At 36.9% G+C, this 20,320-nt stretch overlaps 2 protein-coding genes and 1 non-coding gene across 3 annotated transcripts in view; 1 reads left to right on the top strand and 2 right to left on the bottom strand.

The window, feature by feature from the left end:
* The window catches only part of LOC123308933, a 69,236-nt gene extending 64,493 nt beyond the window's left edge, over nucleotides 1–4,743 (bottom strand). The window contains exon 1 of the mRNA XM_044891750.1: nucleotides 4,501–4,743. The gene's annotated coding sequence lies outside the window, so the exon portion shown is untranslated. The remainder of the gene's footprint in view (nucleotides 1–4,500) is intronic.
* The window catches only part of LOC123308932 (dopamine D2-like receptor), a 285,090-nt gene extending 265,136 nt beyond the window's left edge, over nucleotides 1–19,954 (bottom strand). Inside the window, exon 1 of the mRNA XM_044891748.1 lies at nucleotides 19,102–19,954. Within this exon, the coding sequence (XP_044747683.1) occupies nucleotides 19,102–19,527 (426 nt within the window). The 5' untranslated portion in view covers nucleotides 19,528–19,954. The remainder of the gene's footprint in view (nucleotides 1–19,101) is intronic.
* Nucleotides 78–149, top strand: Trnat-ggu. Its single transcript has one exon. It is a non-coding gene; the product is annotated as a tRNA-Thr (tRNA).
* Nucleotides 19,955–20,320: the final 366 nt, after the last annotated feature.

Genomic DNA, 20,320 nt, shown 5'->3' with positions numbered 1-20,320 from the left:
AGTTCGAAAGTGATAATACTAACATGTGAATTCTGGGGATAGTGGTAGCCAGACAATGCAGATGGATCCTCACGTCAGCCCGGGTAGCTCAGTTGGGAGAGTACCTGACCGGTAATCAGGGGGCGTAGGTTCGAATCCTGCTCTGGGTGGTACTTTTTTCAGAATTCAATTCCTGTCTGCATGCCGCTAAACCTTTCATTTCATTAAAAATTTTGTCTAAAAAATACAAAAAAAAATTTAGGGGTGGACTACCCCTAACATTTAGGGGGGTGAAAAATAGATGTTGGCCGATTCTCATAGATAGCTGACCCGGCAAACGTTGTTTTGCCATATAAATAATTTCCTAGTAATTTCTAGTGTAGACAAAAAATAGCTTACTTATTGTAAGTATGTATGTATGTTAGAATGTGTATATTGTATGTATGTAAGAATGTGGTATATGCGTGAAATAAGCATGGAGCGCTGTGAACGATGAGGGAATATAAAAATAACAAAAGGCAAACATTATTTTTAGGTTATTATAATTTATTCCTTAAAATTATATATCATTAATTAAACAATTACGACAGTAACACTATTAAACAATATCAATCTCTTAATGCTATAGCGTGAACAATATTTTTTGTTAGTCCATCTAGCGTTCGTTCGTTCGTTCGTGCTGTTTACTGGGTCAGAAGTGACACCTGTAGACATCTGGCGGGGATAACTAATTAAATGATGATTGATCAGTTTTCGACCGGAGAGGAAAAATGATTAAATTACTTAAATGGCTATTAAAAAATAAGGGTTGATCGTTGAAGGGTGAAAATTGAGGATTGTATGTATTTTTGTATGTTGTATCATAAAAAAATAGAAATTAAAAATTTTGTCCAAAAAATGAAATAAAAAATTTAGGGGTGGGCTACCCCTAACATTTAGGGGGATGAAAAATAGATGTTGGCCGATTCTCATAGATACCGGATAAGCACAAAAAATTTCATCAAAATCGGTCAAGCCGTTTCGGAGGAGTACGGTAACGAAAACTATGACACGAGAATTTTATATATTAGATATACGCATATTCTATTGAATATCAGCAATACATTTTTGAATATCAAACAATAAAGCATATGATTGTATGTTGTATGACATGAAAAAGTTTCAGTAGAGGTTGATGGAATGAGCAGGTACCATACATAATTCGGCGTATGATACAAGAGCTCAGAGAAGAAACCTCAGTGAGAAAACCCTGCCTCCTCCAGAGTATTGTAGGGCGATGTTTAATTGTACTTTGGGGAAGTAGCGAACATCCTATGAACTTGTTCAATAAAGGTTTTAAGGTCTTTTGAATTCAATGTAATGTCGCAAAATTACCTTCTTGCATCACGATTTTTGCACCCAACAACACAGCACGACTTCACTCTAGCAGATATTTCGCTTCGCCTATTGAATAATTTATTAGAAAATTATGTCAATTCGTAAATTGATAGATAATCAAAAATACATCTGTCGGTCTATAGATATCTTTATTAGTCGTTTGAATATTCGGCGGAGATCACGGTCATTCACGAGTGATAACGATCGAAAGCTCAAAATGCACTGATACCTAACGATCAAATTCAGAATAATTTTTGTGATTAGTGTACCATAACAATAGGTGGCGCCACTTGTCAGAGTGATCCATCTATATTTTAATTTAATCTATGATACTCTGCAACTATTTTGAAAATAGTCACTCAGCTAGAACAGAAAACTGGAGAAAGTGGTCAGACCTTATTTCAGTGAAACGCGGTGGGTCAGTACCCCACAGATGTTGCTGCCTTAATGATGTCGTTTCAGATTTGTAATGGCTGAAAATGCATTTATTGCTCAAATATCATATATTATTTGAGAATAAAATAGTCAGACCACATAGGCAGTCAGCAGTCACCCAAAGTGCGGATATTGTAATTTTACATAAATCAAAGAGCGTCGCCGCCAGTTGTTCCACTACCTGACCTTGACAGTGGGTTCTGACTCATGTACACCACCAAAACTAACTAATGTTTAAATATGAGCCATTACAAAACTCTTGCCGATTTTCGTCGCCAGCTCGCGGATTATGAGATGTGAATGATCACAAAGAAGTCGAGAAACAATTTCAGGAATGTTGAAATTTTAATATTCAAGCCGGTAAATCTACCTCATTGGGTAGATAGGTACTGCGTTTCGGCAAATGTCCCTCATCGGATTGAAAAATCTCATGAATTCAGTAAAGCAATGAAAAAACATCTTTTGTCTGCCTTCTTTCAGCAACCGAATTGAAGTCATATATTTCATTGTAATATCCTCATTCCCCCTCCTTTGTCTTATTCCCAACTCATCTTGCAAAACCCTCAAATGTTAACACTGCAATGGAGAGGTATCGTCGTAGATCTTCACCTTATGGAATTCGTGATAGCCTAATACAGGGCTATGTTGTTCCTCAAAATACCCGAAACAATATGAAATCCAGAAAAACAGATCTTCTATGAAATTGAAAGTCAGATTAAAAATTGTGTAGCTAAACTGTTTTGTTGTAAAAAATTCACCATTAAAATTTCAATTACAGACTTGGGAATTTCCAGAGAAACCATGATACCGAATGCATGTAGATTATGCTGATTTTTTTTCAAAAGTAATATATTTTGAAAGTGGTAGATGCTTATAGTGAATTGCCTGACGCAATGATCACTCCAAATAATTTTAGTGAAATTTGACCTAGCGAATATCTTAATATCGGATAACGCCAAAAATTTTAGGTCAGATGAATTTTTCATCTGTTGACTGAAACATGAACTACTTGTACATAATTGAGGGGACAAATTATTATCTATGTTCTGCAAAAAGCGATTGTTCTCTCTCTCTATCCTCAGTACTTGAAATTAGACAAAGAGCGTTGACTGCAGTTGTAGATTGTGGGTTTGAATTTCATAATTTTTTTATGTTACGTGTAAAATTGTTCCATTTCTGTCGGAGATATCGGATCAGTTTCATTTTTCCTACTGTAGGTAGCGCCGTTTAGAATTTGACAGAGCATTGTCAATTGATATTTGAAAATAATTTGAATACTTTCCTGCGACTTATGAGTATGTTGAATATTGTCAGATTTGTTTTTACAACGAAAATTAAACTGTAAATCACAAGTATTCTGTAACAGCTGACAAAATGGGCCAGTTCATATTTTGAACTCGTTGACCGATATTCGATATCAACGCAAAAATAAAACGAGAGACTACCATTGGACTTCCTTTGGTAGAACAAGGATAGAACGAAGCAAATGACATGGTGGCGCCGCCACGAAACTGATCCATATCCCATATCCCCGATTTGCTGAAATGTCGATGCTCGCAAACAGTGACAAGTGCACACACCAGTGTTTTAGACATCAGCCTTAGGGGAGACCTTACTAGAGCCATATTTTGGCGATTAAGCGTCTTAATCGATGTCTTAAAGCGTCTTTAAGCGTGACCTCATTAATTTTGTTGTCGCAAAAATAGAATATCGCTGATGGTTGAGTCATCTGTCGTTGTCATTAGACAGCGAATCGAATTGTGAATTTTTCAATTTCTGTTCTTTGGCTATTATTTGAAAACTATTTATTTATTCTAAATGATAATGCATAAAGTGCATTATTGGTAGTAAAAGCACTCTTCCCTAGAAGGAATTCAAATCAAATTCGATATAAACAACATATTGTCCCTTCTTCTTTATATTACCTCTTTCCGCTTAAGACGACACAGACGCTCTCCAGAGACCGCCAGGTTCCGCTTGAAGCGTCTTAAAGACTGACGTCATGACTTATTCGCTCGAATAGCACCGCTTAAAGACGCCTTCACGCGTCTTAATCGCGAAGATATGGCTTAGGTCTCTAGGTCTCTAGGGCCATGTCGACTATCAATCAAATAACTTTTCGATATCTAGTTTCTCCGGACACTTTTTCATTCGAAATGCATTCAAGATAATTCTCCTTCCCATCGAACAAGTTGGTATAAAATAGGCAAAGAAAATCACATTTTTCGAATCAATACGCACCAAATAAAATCGATAAGTTTGTGTTCTTATCATTCTACAAATTCTTTGTGAGCAAAGCGTTGTCATTCCTCCGCCTCAACTTATTATACAAAGGTTTATTCTTTCTGGAGCCGTCGGAATTCCAATCGAAAATTCACTTGAAAAATTTATGACCTGAGTGGAGGATTTACATTTCACATTAAGGTTTATACTTTTAGGCATTAGCATCCACAATTCCAGAAACTTGCCTTTTTCTGTGTTAACTTTCAGTTTTCACAATGAGTTGATTGTAGCCAAGAGCTACAAATATTGTTACATTGTCAGCATCAATTCAGCTGAAGTTGTGCTAATCGACCTATATATTTACATGAAATTTGACGAAACCAATATTCCGTAGAACAGCGAGAAATTTCAGTAGACGTCATTATTTTCTCATTGTCGAATCCGATAGCTTATAGTTCTGAATTATAAAATGGTAGGTATACTCACAGTGAATAAATTTGCATCATAAGTCTTATTCTATCTTCTGGAGTTACTTCTTTGGCAGTTTTTCCTATTTTCGGTTTATATTTGTATATTTTTATAACTGTGAATTTTGAGCATTTTGATTTCACTAGGAACTTTTCTGATGAAAGAAAGACAATGTCAAATATGACGTTCCGTCTGTAACTCATCACCGCATCGCTGGCTCAGTGGTTTGTGGAAATGTAACATCTGTGATGAAGTGGAAACATACTAGGTTTGCCAGCTATTGATTACTTTGTTTTTTTATACCTTATATTTTGTCTGAATCTAATTAATTTGAATATTGTCTAATTCATTAATTTCACTGAGTTAATTTTGAGGTACTGACCGCCGTGATTCCTATTCAAAATTAGAAATAATATATGTAGTATGAAACACGTTGGGAAACACTAAATTTCGTGTTTCGGCTTTCTTTGAGCAGTTTGCGCGTTCTTAGCGGTAATCACCAGCAAATGCTGAAATAGAAAACCCAATGTCATCTGAAATCATGAAGATAATCAGAAATTTGCAAAAGAGAAAAGCTCCCGGTGGCGATAGGATGAGGAATGATAAAAAAAAACTACCTAGAAAAGAGATAGCTGCTCTGACAAATACTGCAAATGGAATTATGAGAACTGAACTCTACCCAAAAGAGTGGAAAACAAAAGAAGTCATAGTGTTCAACGAACCATTCAAAGAGAAGAAATTTCCACAAAACTACAGACCGATAAGTTTGTTGTCGGCGCGAGTTATAGCCAAGAGGCCAACTGAAGAAACCGAACACTTGAACCTCATACCAGCAGAGTTCGGATTCAACGGAGCAACAATTACTAATATTCACAGAATTATAACAGAAGGGTTTCAGAATAAACAAGTTACAGATCTTGTTTTACTAGACGTCTCCAGAGCATTCGACAGAGTGTGGCATGACGGAATATAAGCTTAGATGTGCTGCATAATCGATCAAACTATGCAAGCTGATCAGAAATTATCTGAAAAATAGAAATGTTTACGTGAAGAAGAAGTCATAGAACGAAGTGTACAAGAAGATATTGACGAAACAAATAGTGGAAAATCAAGCTTAATGGTCAAAAGAGTCAAGCTATACTACTTCAGAAGAGAAAACTGCGAACCATAACAAATCTAGAAGTTGATCATTAGAATCGATTATGAATGATGCACAATGCACAAAGAATAATATTCTATATTGGTAGGTGATAACGGATTGTTTCGTTATTTTTGTATCGTTGGAGATTTGGATTTCTCGCTGACCGGTTCAGAATTGCACCTCGAACAAAGCCAATATATGTGTCACGTCTGTCACTGTCACTGTCACAGACTTTTGAAAGGATCGAAATTTCGTATGTACTAGTAATAGAAGGACTTGTGCGTTTTCATCCAAAAAGGAAAGAAGTGAACCGAGAATGTGTGAGGAACTTCAAAATTATAATAATACGCTTTGCCCAGAAGATGTTGATATGATGATATAAATATGTCGATACTGGTCGCATTTATTCTTTAATGAAACTTGAATAACTCTCTCTATTAAGGGTTGAATCGTTTGATCACTATTCGGAAGCTTTTTGAAATTTATTTTCCGGGTCTAAATAAAAATTCATTATGTTCTAAAAAAACTTTCTTTCCCACGTATAATCATCATCATCACCAATCATATAAATAAGGCGATTTCAGAAAACCAGGAGACGACCATCCTTGCCATGGAGGTAATGGAAGAGGAGGGAGCATATTCTATATTTCCCTTTTTTGAAAATGTGTCACATAAAATCCGTCATGAGTATGAGTATGTTGAGAATTTGAATTTGTTCAATTCGAAGTTCCTCGGGCTCACTTATAAAGCTAACTGAATTCAGAAGTTATGCTCGAAATAATAAAGTGTAGAAATGTCAAGAAATAGAGCTTGTTGAATGAATAGTGGCTTGAATGCCCAACAGAGTGAAAAATGTTTTCCCATAATAATTACTTTTTTCTGCAAGCGTGCGCATTCCACCTTTTTATTGCACACATCTCAAGTTGCAAAGAGTCAAAAACGCATGCTTTTTCTTACCCGCACGGAAATGAGTGCGGGAAAAAATAGCACGCAACTGTTGAAGAGTAAATTAAATTTTCTTCAACGATGATATACCCATGGTAACGACATGCAGAATTACGTCTGTCATTGAATTAATCAAATCAAATTTGATTAGTTTCGACATAAATTAGGTCTTTATGGACGACTACAAATGTTTATGGCAGAGCGAGCAAAGCGAGCGAGGCGTTGGTGGTGTTGCTGGTGCATGCCGATGCCACGAATTGGTTTCTCTAACTACAACTGCTGTACATGATAGTGGAACGCATTTCTCAGTAAAACTTACCGACATAAAATCAAAAAAGATAGATAGACTTTCACATTCGTGTGCTTTTGGTGTCTGACAATTTGTCATGGAGGAGATGTATATTGTAAAGTACTTTTGAGAGCCTGAATGGGCAAGTTTCCTAAAACTCCAAAATTGTATTTAAGATTATTTATGGAAACCCTTTTCCATTAGTTATCTAACACGTGAAAGATTCGCTTCAAAATTCAGAAATTTCAGAAATATACCCTTCGAAACTTGGTAAATATTCGAATATGTAAAAGCTTGTGACGTTGAATGCCTTTACCAAAGTCTAGTAATTTTTGATAATTCGACAACAGTGGAACTGATCAAGAATATATATTTATACTTCATTCACTTTTATTTCAGCAGTCGGATGGCCATGGAAATTTAACACATTTCACTCTGTATAGTACGAAAATGTGGGGTTATGAAGCTTGTCAAAACATTTTTGGATTTTAAATCAACGCTATGTTGCCCGTTCTATGTAAAAGTTTCTGTTATTACGTATTTTATCACAATGTCTCTTCGGAAAATATGTGACGAACATAATTGAAGTTTATACAAACTGATTGAAGGCATACCAAATCCAGTTATTTGCATGGAAAATACAAGAGATCAGTATAATATCATAATATGCACTAGCTTTAGGAGAGTTAATGTTCGTTATATTCTTTGGCTGAAGTTTGAATACGTTACATCAGTTGTAGATTTCAAAAATATTAACCCGAAGATGAAATGCATATGATGCAGTGGTTAGGAATGGGTATAATTTAAATGAAGTATAGAATTCATATATCTATTATATACCAATATTGATAACACGCGTTCTAGACTACGACAAAAAGTGAAGCCAAATAGTTGGGAGGAACCCACTTGCTCGAATAGGGTACTCTAACGATTTGTCAAAATCAGCTGATTGTTCGTTACCATGGGGCACACAAAGCTTTTTATTATCACTATTAAGAGGCATTTCTGAGAAAGTTATAGTGTTATCACTCTAATCTAACGTCAGGAAGAACATTTTTTCCAAAAACATGCACAAAACACAATACTCGAACAAAACAGCATGCGAATCAATGGAGGGAAAAGCTTGTGTGCCCCACGGCAACGAACGCTTAGCTGATTTTGACAAATCGTTAGAGTTCCCCATTAGAAATTTGAAAATGACAATCAAGATATTGGTTAGGTTAGGTTAGGTTAGGTTAGGTTAGGTTAGGTTCCCGTGCGATGGTCATCACCTTGTCGTGGTGCACGGGCTTAAGTAATTGCGAGGAATCTCAAGACTTGTTTTTGAGGGGAGCAATGAAAACTAAGAATGACCAACAGCAACAGGAAGTAACTATGACTTTCTGGCTCCCAGAGTTTATGAATTCATGGACTCGGGGTAAACCCAGAGAGAACTGTTAGTACTTCACTGTTGTGTTCCGATCTCTGATGAGTTCCTCACTACAAAGATTTCTATGTTACAGGAAACAGCGAAACCGACAGTGGGAAACAGAGAAGACTGCTTCCAACAGGATCAACTTCTAAATTGGATGGGGAGTAACTATGGCTTAAGTGGCCCCTGAAATCTATGGACTTCAGGTAGACCCACAGAGCAATGTTAGTGCTTCCCATCGCAATATCCCGAACCCAAAATCCTTCTAATCCTAAGGCTAAAGTCTAGGCATCCTGCCGGAGACAGAGCTATCGAGAAAAGGCTTCGGAGGGTTCGCAGGAGGAAGTGGCGTGGTTAACTATGGCTTTCTTGGCCCCTCTAGTCCGCGGACAAGAGGTAGACCCAAGAAGTATCGTTAGTACCACTTGCAAGAAGCAACTATGGCTTTCCTGGCACCTCGAGTTCACGGACACGGGGAAGACCCAGGGAGCAATGTTAGCGCTTCGACTCGGATCTACGACTTGTCCATCACGGCGGGAATCCGAGCGTGGCCGCAAGGAGTACGTCTCACTTTCCCCCTCGGAACCACCGGGTGGACATAGTTCGCGGTGATACGTTGGAGAAACTATGACTCGCTTGGCCCCCGGTATCTCCGGATTCGGAGGAGACCCAAGGGGTACCGTTATTGTCTGACAGATACCACAACCTTTCTGCGCAATCTCCGAGGGACCAGGGCGAACGATCTGCTGTAAATAGGCTGTCTGGGCGATGACTTATATAAAGCGGATCGGGTCAAGACCTTCCGAGGATCTACCCCGGACAGCTCGAGTTCCGTAGCCAGAGCCAGGGGGACATACAGGGAACTACTCAAGCCAGTCAGCGGGCCCCACAAGTTTTTTTGCGGGGACTGCAAACTGTGAGAGCGTAAGGCTGGGTCTTCGCTCCCCCCCCCAATTCCTATTTCCAAGGGGGTAAGGGAGGGATATGCGCACCTAGCTGCAACCCGTAAATACCAATCGCCTTGGTCGATACGAGTTGTCCTGGAACACAGCAACTTAGTCGTACGGGTCAGCGTCCCTGAGACCCCGACTATGTTGTTGAGGAGGGGGTTTTGGTGGGTGAGAGCCCCACACGAATCCGCAGTATTACACAGCCCGCTGCGGAGAAGCCGGTATCGGTTTCCCCCTACCTCGTGGGCAAAAAAAAAAAAAAAAAAAAAAAAAAAAAAAAAAAAAAAAAAAAAGGTTAGGTTAGGTTAGGTTGTTTTCATCTTTGACGTTGAATGATTGAATGAATTCGAATCGAATGATGATTTATTTCAATTTCTTGTACAAATTTTGAGAAGAATTCTATATGAGGCGAAAGTTAATGAATATTGAATTCATAGAGAATGTTTCCTTTATTTTTCAAGTTTCAGATGAATCAACGAAAAGAAATCAAATAAAATAAATGCATAAAAACTATTCACCCGTGTATTCACCCTATAATGATATGTGAAATAATAAGTAGTGCTGAATGCCCGAATAGGAATTGTATTGTCCGTAAACCCAAGAGTGACATTATAACAAATTCGTTTTATAATACTGTTTCGAGTGTTTCATACCAGTTTCAACATTGGGTGTGTACGTGTACACATCATACTTATCTCACCTCTTGAATTTCAACTCTTGTAAATCTACTCCATACTCAATAAAAAATATTATTGGTTCAACATTTAATGTAACATGTTCTTATATTATATTTAAAAGTACAGAGTGCTCATTAAAAGAGCAATGCTTCAATAAAAGCAATACCTATTGCAATACAATAATAAATTGGGCAATAAGAATATTTAGAAGATGAGAAACTTGTTGATATTGGTAACTACTGTTGAGCTTTATAGATATAGATGTCGATTTAGATATTTCACAATTCAGTGCTGAATCTCTCTGATCTCCGCATGTTTTCTGTGAAATACACATAATATTTCACTTTTGTTATGAATCCGGGCGTCTAGTGTTGCAATATGATGAAGTTTCATGAATTTTGACTTCTAATTATTAGAAATAAAATGATAAAATAAAGTACTACGTACTGCAAACCTGAGTTTGAACCTGATTCAAACCAATATCAACATATTGTTAGGTTAAGGTCAGTTCCAAAATGGTTGTCACTGCGGGATGATTACTGTACTCAAAAATCATTATTAGGTACATTGCTACTGTTTAAGAAAATATTAGTTCTGATTAGTCTACATTATAGTCGTATGTATTTGTTCGTGATATAAGTGTGAAATTCTTTGTGATTGGAGTGATTTTGGAAGAACACATGGTCTAACCTACACTGCATTTGAAAAAATTCCTGGGGATTGGCTTGTCCAATAATCCTGTACTTCCACGGGACTCCAAGAATATAACGCATTTGTTTACTACTTGATTTTGGGTGCATAGCATAATTGCTGTGCCTAGATCCTTCTCCCCTTTGTCTAGTGGGGGTACTAGCGGGGGGTTGAAGGGATTAATTTGAATAGAAAGGTTAAGGTCGAAAATATTCGAATGGTTGTGAAGTAAAATCATTTCATTCTTAATATTTCTGTACATGCGCAGAAGTCGATTCACCCTACGGGCTGGCTTCACTTTTCTCTGCCTCATTATCGATATAGAATATAATAGATATATGCTAGAATTCTATATCCACCGATCACAAAAAATTGTTTCTATAATCTGTGTCTATACCTTCTTACAACGAATGACATTTTGTGTCATTATTTGATATTTCTATGCATTGTTTGTTTTCCTTGTCAAAGGTGATAACCAAACCTGATATTTATTAAGTCTATGATGATCACAAAATTTTTATGACCATTATTGACTCGATGCCGGATTGTAAAAATGACGTAGAATATTCATAAGAGAACACTTCAAATTCGAAAAGAATATATTTCGATATATTCGAGTTATAAGGCTTTTAATGACATATATTTTGAAATTTAGGAAAATACCCCATTCACTGTATTGAATAGATCGGATATATCTCCAACGACCAATGAAGGGACTCTGTTCGATTTTATTTTATCGTAATGTTTTCTCAATGGTCCCTTGTTTCCCTGTTGACTCCGGTTCCGTTTAAATGCGCCACATGTCTCAGTCTTCTCTAATATGTTTGAAAATCAATATTTGACATTTCCACTTATTTTTTCCAAACATCATATTACAGGATTTTTCTTCTGAGTTCACTGTGAACAGTGAGATCACTTACATATAACATGACTTTAATCAGCTGAATTTTTGAATTTGTTTTTGAAGACTTTCGTGTAAGTACATCCGATGACATTCTGCCTTTCTTTTTCTCGATTTGTTTTGTTCCTGTTCTTGGTTTTTTACCTTGGTGAGACTTATTTTTTGACTGTTGAGACTGTTGACTGCTTTTCCTAGACGTTTTTTTGACATATTTAGTATTTAAGCTCGTTCATTGTTGTGTTTCGATTTGTAAGACCAGTGGTTTCCGTCATTTTTGTCCTATACATAAAATTTTCCGAAAAATGTATCCATTTAAACAAGATTTATCGCAATTTCTCCCTGAAAGTATCAGGGAGTATCAAGCTCGTATTCAAGGGAAACTATCCCAGTCTAAATTCATTTATTTCGATGTTAAAAATCTATTCCAAGTATTCCTCCAGATGACACAGACAGGTTAGTTGAAAAACATCTCTACAAGAATAATGTGAATACAATTATCCGCAACGAAATAATGGATATACTAACCAAATATTTGTCTGTCCCTAAATATTATTTCCAATTCGATAATGAATTTCATCCATCAAATGAAGGACTTATTATGGGTAACCCTATAAGCCCATTTCTAGCAGAAGTTTTCTTAAGTATACCATAAATATATGTCAATAGAGGGACAAATTCATAAATCTCCTTTGATTAAAAATTTCATTTGCTGGCATAGATACTTATACTCCATCACTTTTATTTTGGCACTCGGTTGGCCATGAAATAATTTTCTCAAGTTTTTGTAACTAGAATTGATCAAGGGTGGCCCTCATGAAATGTCGTTAATGTCATATCGCCGTTGCCACAAGTATATCAATTAATATTACAAAAATGCCGAAAGTGATTGAAAAAGAGAGAAGACGGGATTTCAGGAATTGCTATTTAGAATTCAGGTCCGCTCATTCAAACAGTAGGTAACCCTGATATTCTAATATCTACAACATATCAGACGGTAGCGGACATGTTCAATGTAAGTGAATTTATTTATATAAATATCAAAATATAAGTCGTTTAGATGAAACATTATTGTTTCATCTGAACGACTTATATTTTGATATTGTCATGAAATAACTTTCTTGTAATTATGCGTTAATTCCTTTCAGAGATACCCATTCCCAATGCATCAAATGCATTTCATCTTCGGGTTGACTTCTTTGAAATCTACAACTGATGTAACGTCTTCAATTTTTGGCCAAGGAGGATAACCTCATTGACTCTCGTCAAGCTACTGTATATAATGTGTCAATAATTCAATTTTCTTCCATAGCAAACATAAATATATTTAAAAACTGATCACTTGTAATTTCCATGCAAATAACTAGATTTGTTATGTCTCTAATCAGTTTGTATAAACCTCAATTATGTTCGTCACATATTTTCGACTTCATATTTTCCGAAGTTATTCGACATTGTGATGAAAAAACCCAAAAATGTTTTGACAAGCGTTATGTTATAACTCCACATTTTCATACTACACAGAGTGAAATGTGTCAAATTTCCATGGCCAACAGAGTGCTAAAATAAAAGTGAATGGGGTATAGATTTTCTTGAAATACCAGGTGGCCAAAAAGCTGGTTTTTCTTCAAATATTGATTTGATATGGCCGATACTTGATAAATGAAAATAGTTATTTCTATATCAAGGCCAAGAAATGAATCTATAGCAACAGAGAGGAAAATTATCTGGAAAGATTACCTCGAGGTTGCTACAGAATTTCGCACCTATGATATAAACATTATTTTTTGTACAACTGTGAAAAATATAAATATAAAGTTACATATTGCACGAAATAATCATTAAAACTTCAAAATCTTTCGATTTATTCTCTTAGCGTTTCTATGGAAATCAAATTTTCATGAATTTTCGTCCATTCAAGAATGATTCACATCCCAGGAGGCCTTGAAAGTCCAGATGCAGCTCAATATCTGGTCACAAAAGATTTCTGTAGTTTAAATCACAGAACTGGAATATACAAATATAACCTAGAAAAGTATTTGAAAACAAGAAATATTCAAATTCAGAGCATATTAATCGACATCCAAAATTGATACAATTATGTTTCCAATTTGTGTGTCACGCACCTGAAGATGCTATTGTGATGGCGAAACACGTGTCGTGGTTTTAAAAGTCATTTTTTTGGAAATCATATACTCTGTTCTTAGTGAATTAATTTAGTTTCAGTAGGTATATGTCGAAGTTTTCAAAATATATTGTCTAGGAAATTTTTCTGTTTCCAAGAAAACCGGAAGGTGAAATAAAACAATAAAAATAGTCGGAAACACCAGTAAAATCGGTGAAAAACATTTCATGCGTATGTTCTATAGTATTTCGGATAGAACATTTGGGTTGCCAGAGAAAATACTGATGGCTTCATTTTGCAGAATGAATATGAATATGTCCCAAAGTCATGTGTCCCACTTCTGTGAAACACTTTACCGGCACGCATTTCGGTTTAAAGCTTCTGCAATTTTCTGTGCGACTGGCATTCGCAAATGACAATAAAGAAAACGCCCTTGAATCTTTGCGGCATCAATCTCGAAAATCCATGCTTATCACAATTGTACCTACTCTGTTTCCGACTCTACGAATTCTCAACTTTATTTGTTTATGCAACATGCCAAACAAAAATTGTTTTTTAAAATGCACTGCAATGAAAAAGTCGATGTTCACTTAAAATAAATTATGTACATAGTATTACATGCATAAATATGCAGGTACAATCAATTTTTTCGGTGACAAATGTGAAATAAAACTGTTTTCACTTTTCACACTATTCTAAATTATTTTTTCATACTCATTCTACTTCAAATTAGGTAAATAATATTCCATCACTATGGCAGGACATCAGGCAGGTCCTCTATAGTTTCGAATGAAAAAATCGAGTTAGTTTATTTAGAATATGCGTGAGGATATGATGTAGGCACTCAATAACGACATTGGTAACTAACCAATAGAATCAAAGTACTAATAAACTGGTATGACATAAGAGCAAAGTGTTTAAACGATTCAACATGCCTGTTGCTCTTTCAGTAGGAAGCATTCAAGGGGACATCCTTCAAAAGGATCGTCAGCATAACACATTATCTTTATAATATAAAAAATACAAATAAATGAAATCCAAAACTCCCCGAATAAAGCAACGAAACTAGAGTTGATTGAAATATTCCTCCAACATTTTACTCTTGACCGTTCTGGAACTGTCGAAAAATATGTCACATATCTTCCCGAGCCTGGAAGCGTTCCCCTGCATTCTATAAAGAGGAGAATTTTGAGCAGCCACGGTATTTCTTCTAGGGAGGTAAAATAATTGATGCTTCCTAAAGGAAACACGGGGGGTATAAAAAACGACACCTTCAAGAAGAAATCCCGGCTCCAACGAGCCACCCAAAAGTTTCTGAAGCATCAACACATCAGTCACATCCCTTCGGCACTCCAAACTAACCACGTTAAAATATTTCTGTCTGATAGCATAGTTCTCGGGGTCACCTCTATGAGTCCTAAGCCCAAACTTGAAACCAAGATATCGAAGGAATTTTTTCTGGATATTTTCAAGTCTCATAATATGTACACAATAATGCGGATTCCATACAGAGGTTGCAAAATTTAATCTGCTGTAAATAAAAGCGTAGTAAATAGCTAATAATGCTTCTTTATTTTTGAATTCTCTGCATTGTCTTGTAATATATCCAAGCGTTTTATTACTGATGTTGACAACCGATTCTATGTGCTGACGGAATGAAAGTTTCGAGTCAAGAATAACTCCCAAGTCTCGTACTTCCAGAGTTCTAGGAATAGTTACATCTTCAATTGAATAATTGAAGTAAATCGGTTGCTTACTTCTCGTGAAGGACACCACTGCGCATTTAGAAATATTAATGACTAGCCCTTTACTTCTGCAGTACTCACTAAAACTTGACAACTCCTCCTGCATTGCAATGCAATCCTCTATGGTGCGAACGACGATGAATATTTTTAGATCATCCGCGAAAAGCAGAATTTTGCATCTCGTAAAACAGCTCTTAACCCCATTAATGAAAATCAAGAAGAGTAACGGACCCAAATGTGACCCCTGAGGTACACCCGATGTCACATCAAAGTGCTCAGAACAGAAACCCTGAACCGCAACGAACTGCCTCCGACCCCCCAAATAAGATGAGAACCACCTCAACAGGACACCATGAACGCCGACCGCACTCAGCTCAGAGAGAAGGCCAGATATGCCAACCTTGTCGAAAGCCTTGCTGAAATCCGTGTACACAGTATCAACCTGTTCTCGCTTATCAAGCTTATTGTTTAAATACTCAACAAAAGTCAACAAATTAGTCTCAACCGATCTCCCCTTAAAAAATCCGAATTGTTCAGGAATGATCTGGGTTTTCACCAAATGAAAAATATGAGGATAAATCATGGATTCAAAGATCTTTTCGAACACACAAAGTTTACTGATCGGCCTATAGTTACGAACTAACTCCCTGTCGCCACCCTTATGAATCGGAACTATAGAAGCTATTTTCCAATAGGTTGGAAAAACACCAGAAGCAAGTGATCTGTTGAAAATTATTGTAAGAGGAAATTTCAAGGATTCACTGCACTCTCTAACAAAATAAGGGGGAATTAAATCAGGTCCTGGACCTTTATATATATTCAGACTCTGGAGAGCGCACCCGACCTCATGATAACTAAACTGAAGGGAACCCAGATGGTATTGGTTGGCCTCACTAACCCTATTGTCGTGGCACATGTCATCCTGTCCTATGGTATAAACACTCTTGAAGTAATCGGCAAAAAGCTCACTGACACCCTCACCTGTATCAGCACTCCGGTCGTCCAGAAGCATCCTCTTTGGGAGTTCACGATTATTGTTTTTGGTTGAAATAAATTTAAAAAACTTCTTTGGGTTCGATTTCAATTCATCCTGCACCAACAGAGAGTACCTATAATAATCGGCCTTTATTAATTGTTTTGACCTAGAACGCAATCTCTTGAATTCAAAAAAGTCACCCATATTACGATATTTTTTCCATTTAGAATGATATTTGTTTTTCCGCTTCACAACCTGAATCGTAGACTTAGAAAAATAGTTCGGAAAGTTTTTGTTTTTCACCTTGAAAATAACACTCTGGTCTATAACCTCATTCAGCACCCCATAGAAAACATCCAAATTCTTATTTACATCGATATCATCTAACAGTTCTGTCCATGGAAAACTACATAAAGTTTCATTAATTTCGCTATAGGGAGCATTCCTGAAGTCATAATAACCAGGTTTGACAACACCCAAATATCTAAAGCGGTCTATGCTGAACAAAAATTCAATGGCCGGATGATGGAGATCCTCCAACACAAGAGGGTCATCACAGTGTCTCAAATTATTTACTCTTCGACAGTTCGACAGAACTAAATCTAAAATCCTATCATTAACATTGCGCACGAAATTAAATTGCATACACTCAGAGAAAGAAAAAGAATCAATTAAATGCATGAAACGCGTTTCAACATCTTGAGGATTTAAAAAAGAATGAGAATCATCCCAAGACCAACATATGCCGGGACAATTAAAATCGCCGAGCAGAAGTACAATATGTTTCTCTAGTTTTAATTTTAAATTATTAACTAAATTATCGGCAAACAATCCGATAGCATTCATTTCCCCCGGAGGAACATATACACAACACATGAAAATTTTACAATTGTTTATCTCTAACTGAATCCACACATCTTCAGCGTCAGTTTGAAAATCTCGAAGCAGGGCCGGACTGAGACCATTCCTCACGGCAATGAAAACACCACCGCCACCAGTTTTAGAGCTACCCGTTGTAGATCTATCACGACGAAAAACTGAATACTCACTAGTGTCAACTAATTCGGAATCCAAAACACACTCACTCAGCCAAGACTCCGTAATGAAAACGATATCGTAGTTTGAAGCCATTATACTTGTTCTGAAGTCAGTAAGTTTCGTCCGAAGACCTCGGACATTTTGGTAGTACACCGAGAGAGCCATCCTAGACGCCAAACACCACCAGATGTAAAGTGGTCGCACTGCAATCGGTGAAAGACTTACAATTTTTTGAGGTCGTCTTTGCAACTGATTTGAATAATTTTTGACTTTTCGTCTCTACGAACCAGAATATTAGAATTTTGAATCCACACAAATTTATACTGCTTCTCCCTTGCCAGAATACGGACATCTTTATACAGTATCTTTCTCCCAAGTATTAGGTGTTCGCTAACGAATAAACGCGGCGACACTCCATCGACGCTCAAACCCGGCCTGGTTTGTCCACTCGACAATCTCTTCGCCTTGTAAGCTGCCAGAAAATTATCTCTGTTGGCTTTTGATATGAATCTAACCACGATGTTCTTTGGTTTGTTAGGTAAGGAAGTAGGAACTCTGGTAACGTAATCAAGAGCGGATGGTTCAATCTGTAGTCCAACAGATGCCCCTATCTTGGACACAATATCAAGCAGATTCTCACTCGATTTCTCTGGAACATTTTGAACTTCAACGTTGTTGGCTCTAGCAGACTGCTCCAAGCTCTCGACCCTTGAATTCAGAACCGCCACCTCCCTCTTCAAGGTCACATTTTCAGCCTCCAGCTTTGAAACCTTAGCCACAATTTCACTGAATTTCTTCAATTTACCATCAAATTCAGTAACCTTATCCGAGCAGAAATTCACTGACCTTCTTAAAGCTTTTATTTCTCTCGTTAAAACGGACAAAGGCGAAGACCCATCAGCCAACTCAGGAACCCCAGTGGAATCCCCCGCCATGTCATCCTCAGAGTCGTTATTCACACAACCAGCAACATCCTGCGAGCATAGTTCCTCCAAAGGATGGCGTCCGATGAAGGACCGATCGGGATAGAGACCACTCCCGGACGACGCCGCTCCCGCCTGACCAGGAGAACGCGTACGGCAACCAACGCATTTCCAGCCCGCCCCTGGCAGGCTCTTGATAAGTGCAAGCTGTGACTTGGTAACATCGCTACACGTTCCGTTAGTGTGATAAGAATCCCCACAAAAACCTCCGCACGTGAGTCCGGGTGATTTTCTAGTTATTCGATTGCTGCATTTCTTACACTGAGACATTTTCAAAACTAGTCGAAAAAACAACAACAGGGGGCAGCTAAAATCCAAAATAGTCTTTCACACTCTTAATACACGATAGACAGGGAAATTTGAATTGAATAACAACAGTAAACGCACTTTTATCAAAGTTTTAAGAGCGATCGACAAACACAACATGCGTTCACGACGATCATATGCATATGTATTTTTTATTCCCGCCACTTGATGGTGTCTATGGGCGGAAATGATGGGTTTTGTAATTAAATTTTTTGTTTTTTTTCCCATATTTAAATATAGCTCTAAATAAAAAAAAAAAAAAAAAGAAAAATTTTTTATATAGATTAATTGTATTTTTGAAATAATTCTATGTTTATAACGCACTTTATAAGTTACGTTGTGGATACCTTTTTGGGTGTGAAAATCACCTGTGTGTATTCCTAATCTATAAATAAATAAATAAATAAATAAATAAAATAAATAAATAATTATCATGATGACTCACCAAAACGTAAACTGCAAAAGGCATCACCACAACCGCAACTAATAAATCAGCAACAGCCAAACTAACAATAAAGTAATTTGTAGCAGTTTGTAGGGTTCTTTCTCTGTACACACTCAAAATTACTAGTACGTTACCAAACAAAGTGAAAATCGGAAACAAGATAAGAACCAGCGCCAAGTAATTGTATCCCGAATGTTCACCACTATTTTTTGAACAGGTGATATTAGCCCTACCTGACGCATTGGACCTCTCGTAATCACTCAAATCCGTAACGTTACTAATGTTTAAATTATCAAGTATCTGTTTTAAGTCCTCGAATATTACAAACACATTCCTGGCATCGATTTCGGCTGAGAAACCGTCGGAAAAATTTGACGAATCATTCAAAAGTGCTCCATTGAAGGAGGATATGTTTACATAATTCATGTTAGGAGAACTATTTTTCCAATTTCATTCAACGACTTGTCATTCTTTCCACGTGTAAGAAGCAAATCGATACCATTCTCTGCCTGTGCCATCAGCTTGCACTCTTGCAAAACATCTTTCAATTAAAATCATTTCTTTCAATCGCCAATACTCCACAAAGCTTTGACACTAGCACTTATTGTTTAAACCACGAACGAATGAACTATTCATAAATGAGCTTTTCAATTATTCCACGTTAAATCATATTTTTCGACATCCAACTGTATTCAGTTCACTCCATTGGGTTTTCCATTTCTCTCCTCCAAAGCTCTTCTCCAATGTTCGTTCTCTTCCGCATCCATTTACGAGTGGCCGACGCGGAGACGATTCAGAATAAATCTTCTGGTGAAATTCTCCACGACCGAGTTCCGCGCCATATCGAACGACTCTGTTCAATTTTCACCATCCCCGTGTGAGGGAAAGCGCATGGTTTGGAGCCGCCCCATCCCTCACTGTAATGAAGGATTGAACATAATGTTGAAGGTCTATAGCGGAAAATTTCGGGGTGTTGCTGAAGGCAGGAGAAAAACCCCTTTCATCAAATTGCAGAGACAAAGGCTGAAGCAGATTATTCTCAATTACCCAGTTTGAGAGAAGAAACTCTTTCAAGAAGGAAATAAAATTCAATTTTTTCCTTTTTGATAGAGATAATTTTAGACAAGTCATGGTTTGACTAAAAATGAATACATAATACGCACAATAATATGAAACAGTTTCCATTATAAAGCTTTCTCATCAAGATACATATTAGGTT

Source organism: Coccinella septempunctata, chromosome 3 (genome assembly GCF_907165205.1).
Source record: "Coccinella septempunctata chromosome 3, icCocSept1.1, whole genome shotgun sequence".
In the NCBI taxonomy this organism is placed as follows: domain Eukaryota; kingdom Metazoa; phylum Arthropoda; class Insecta; order Coleoptera; family Coccinellidae; genus Coccinella; species Coccinella septempunctata.
The sequence above is the reverse complement of the archived record's forward strand: the minus strand, read 5'-3'. Positions and strand labels throughout refer to the sequence as shown.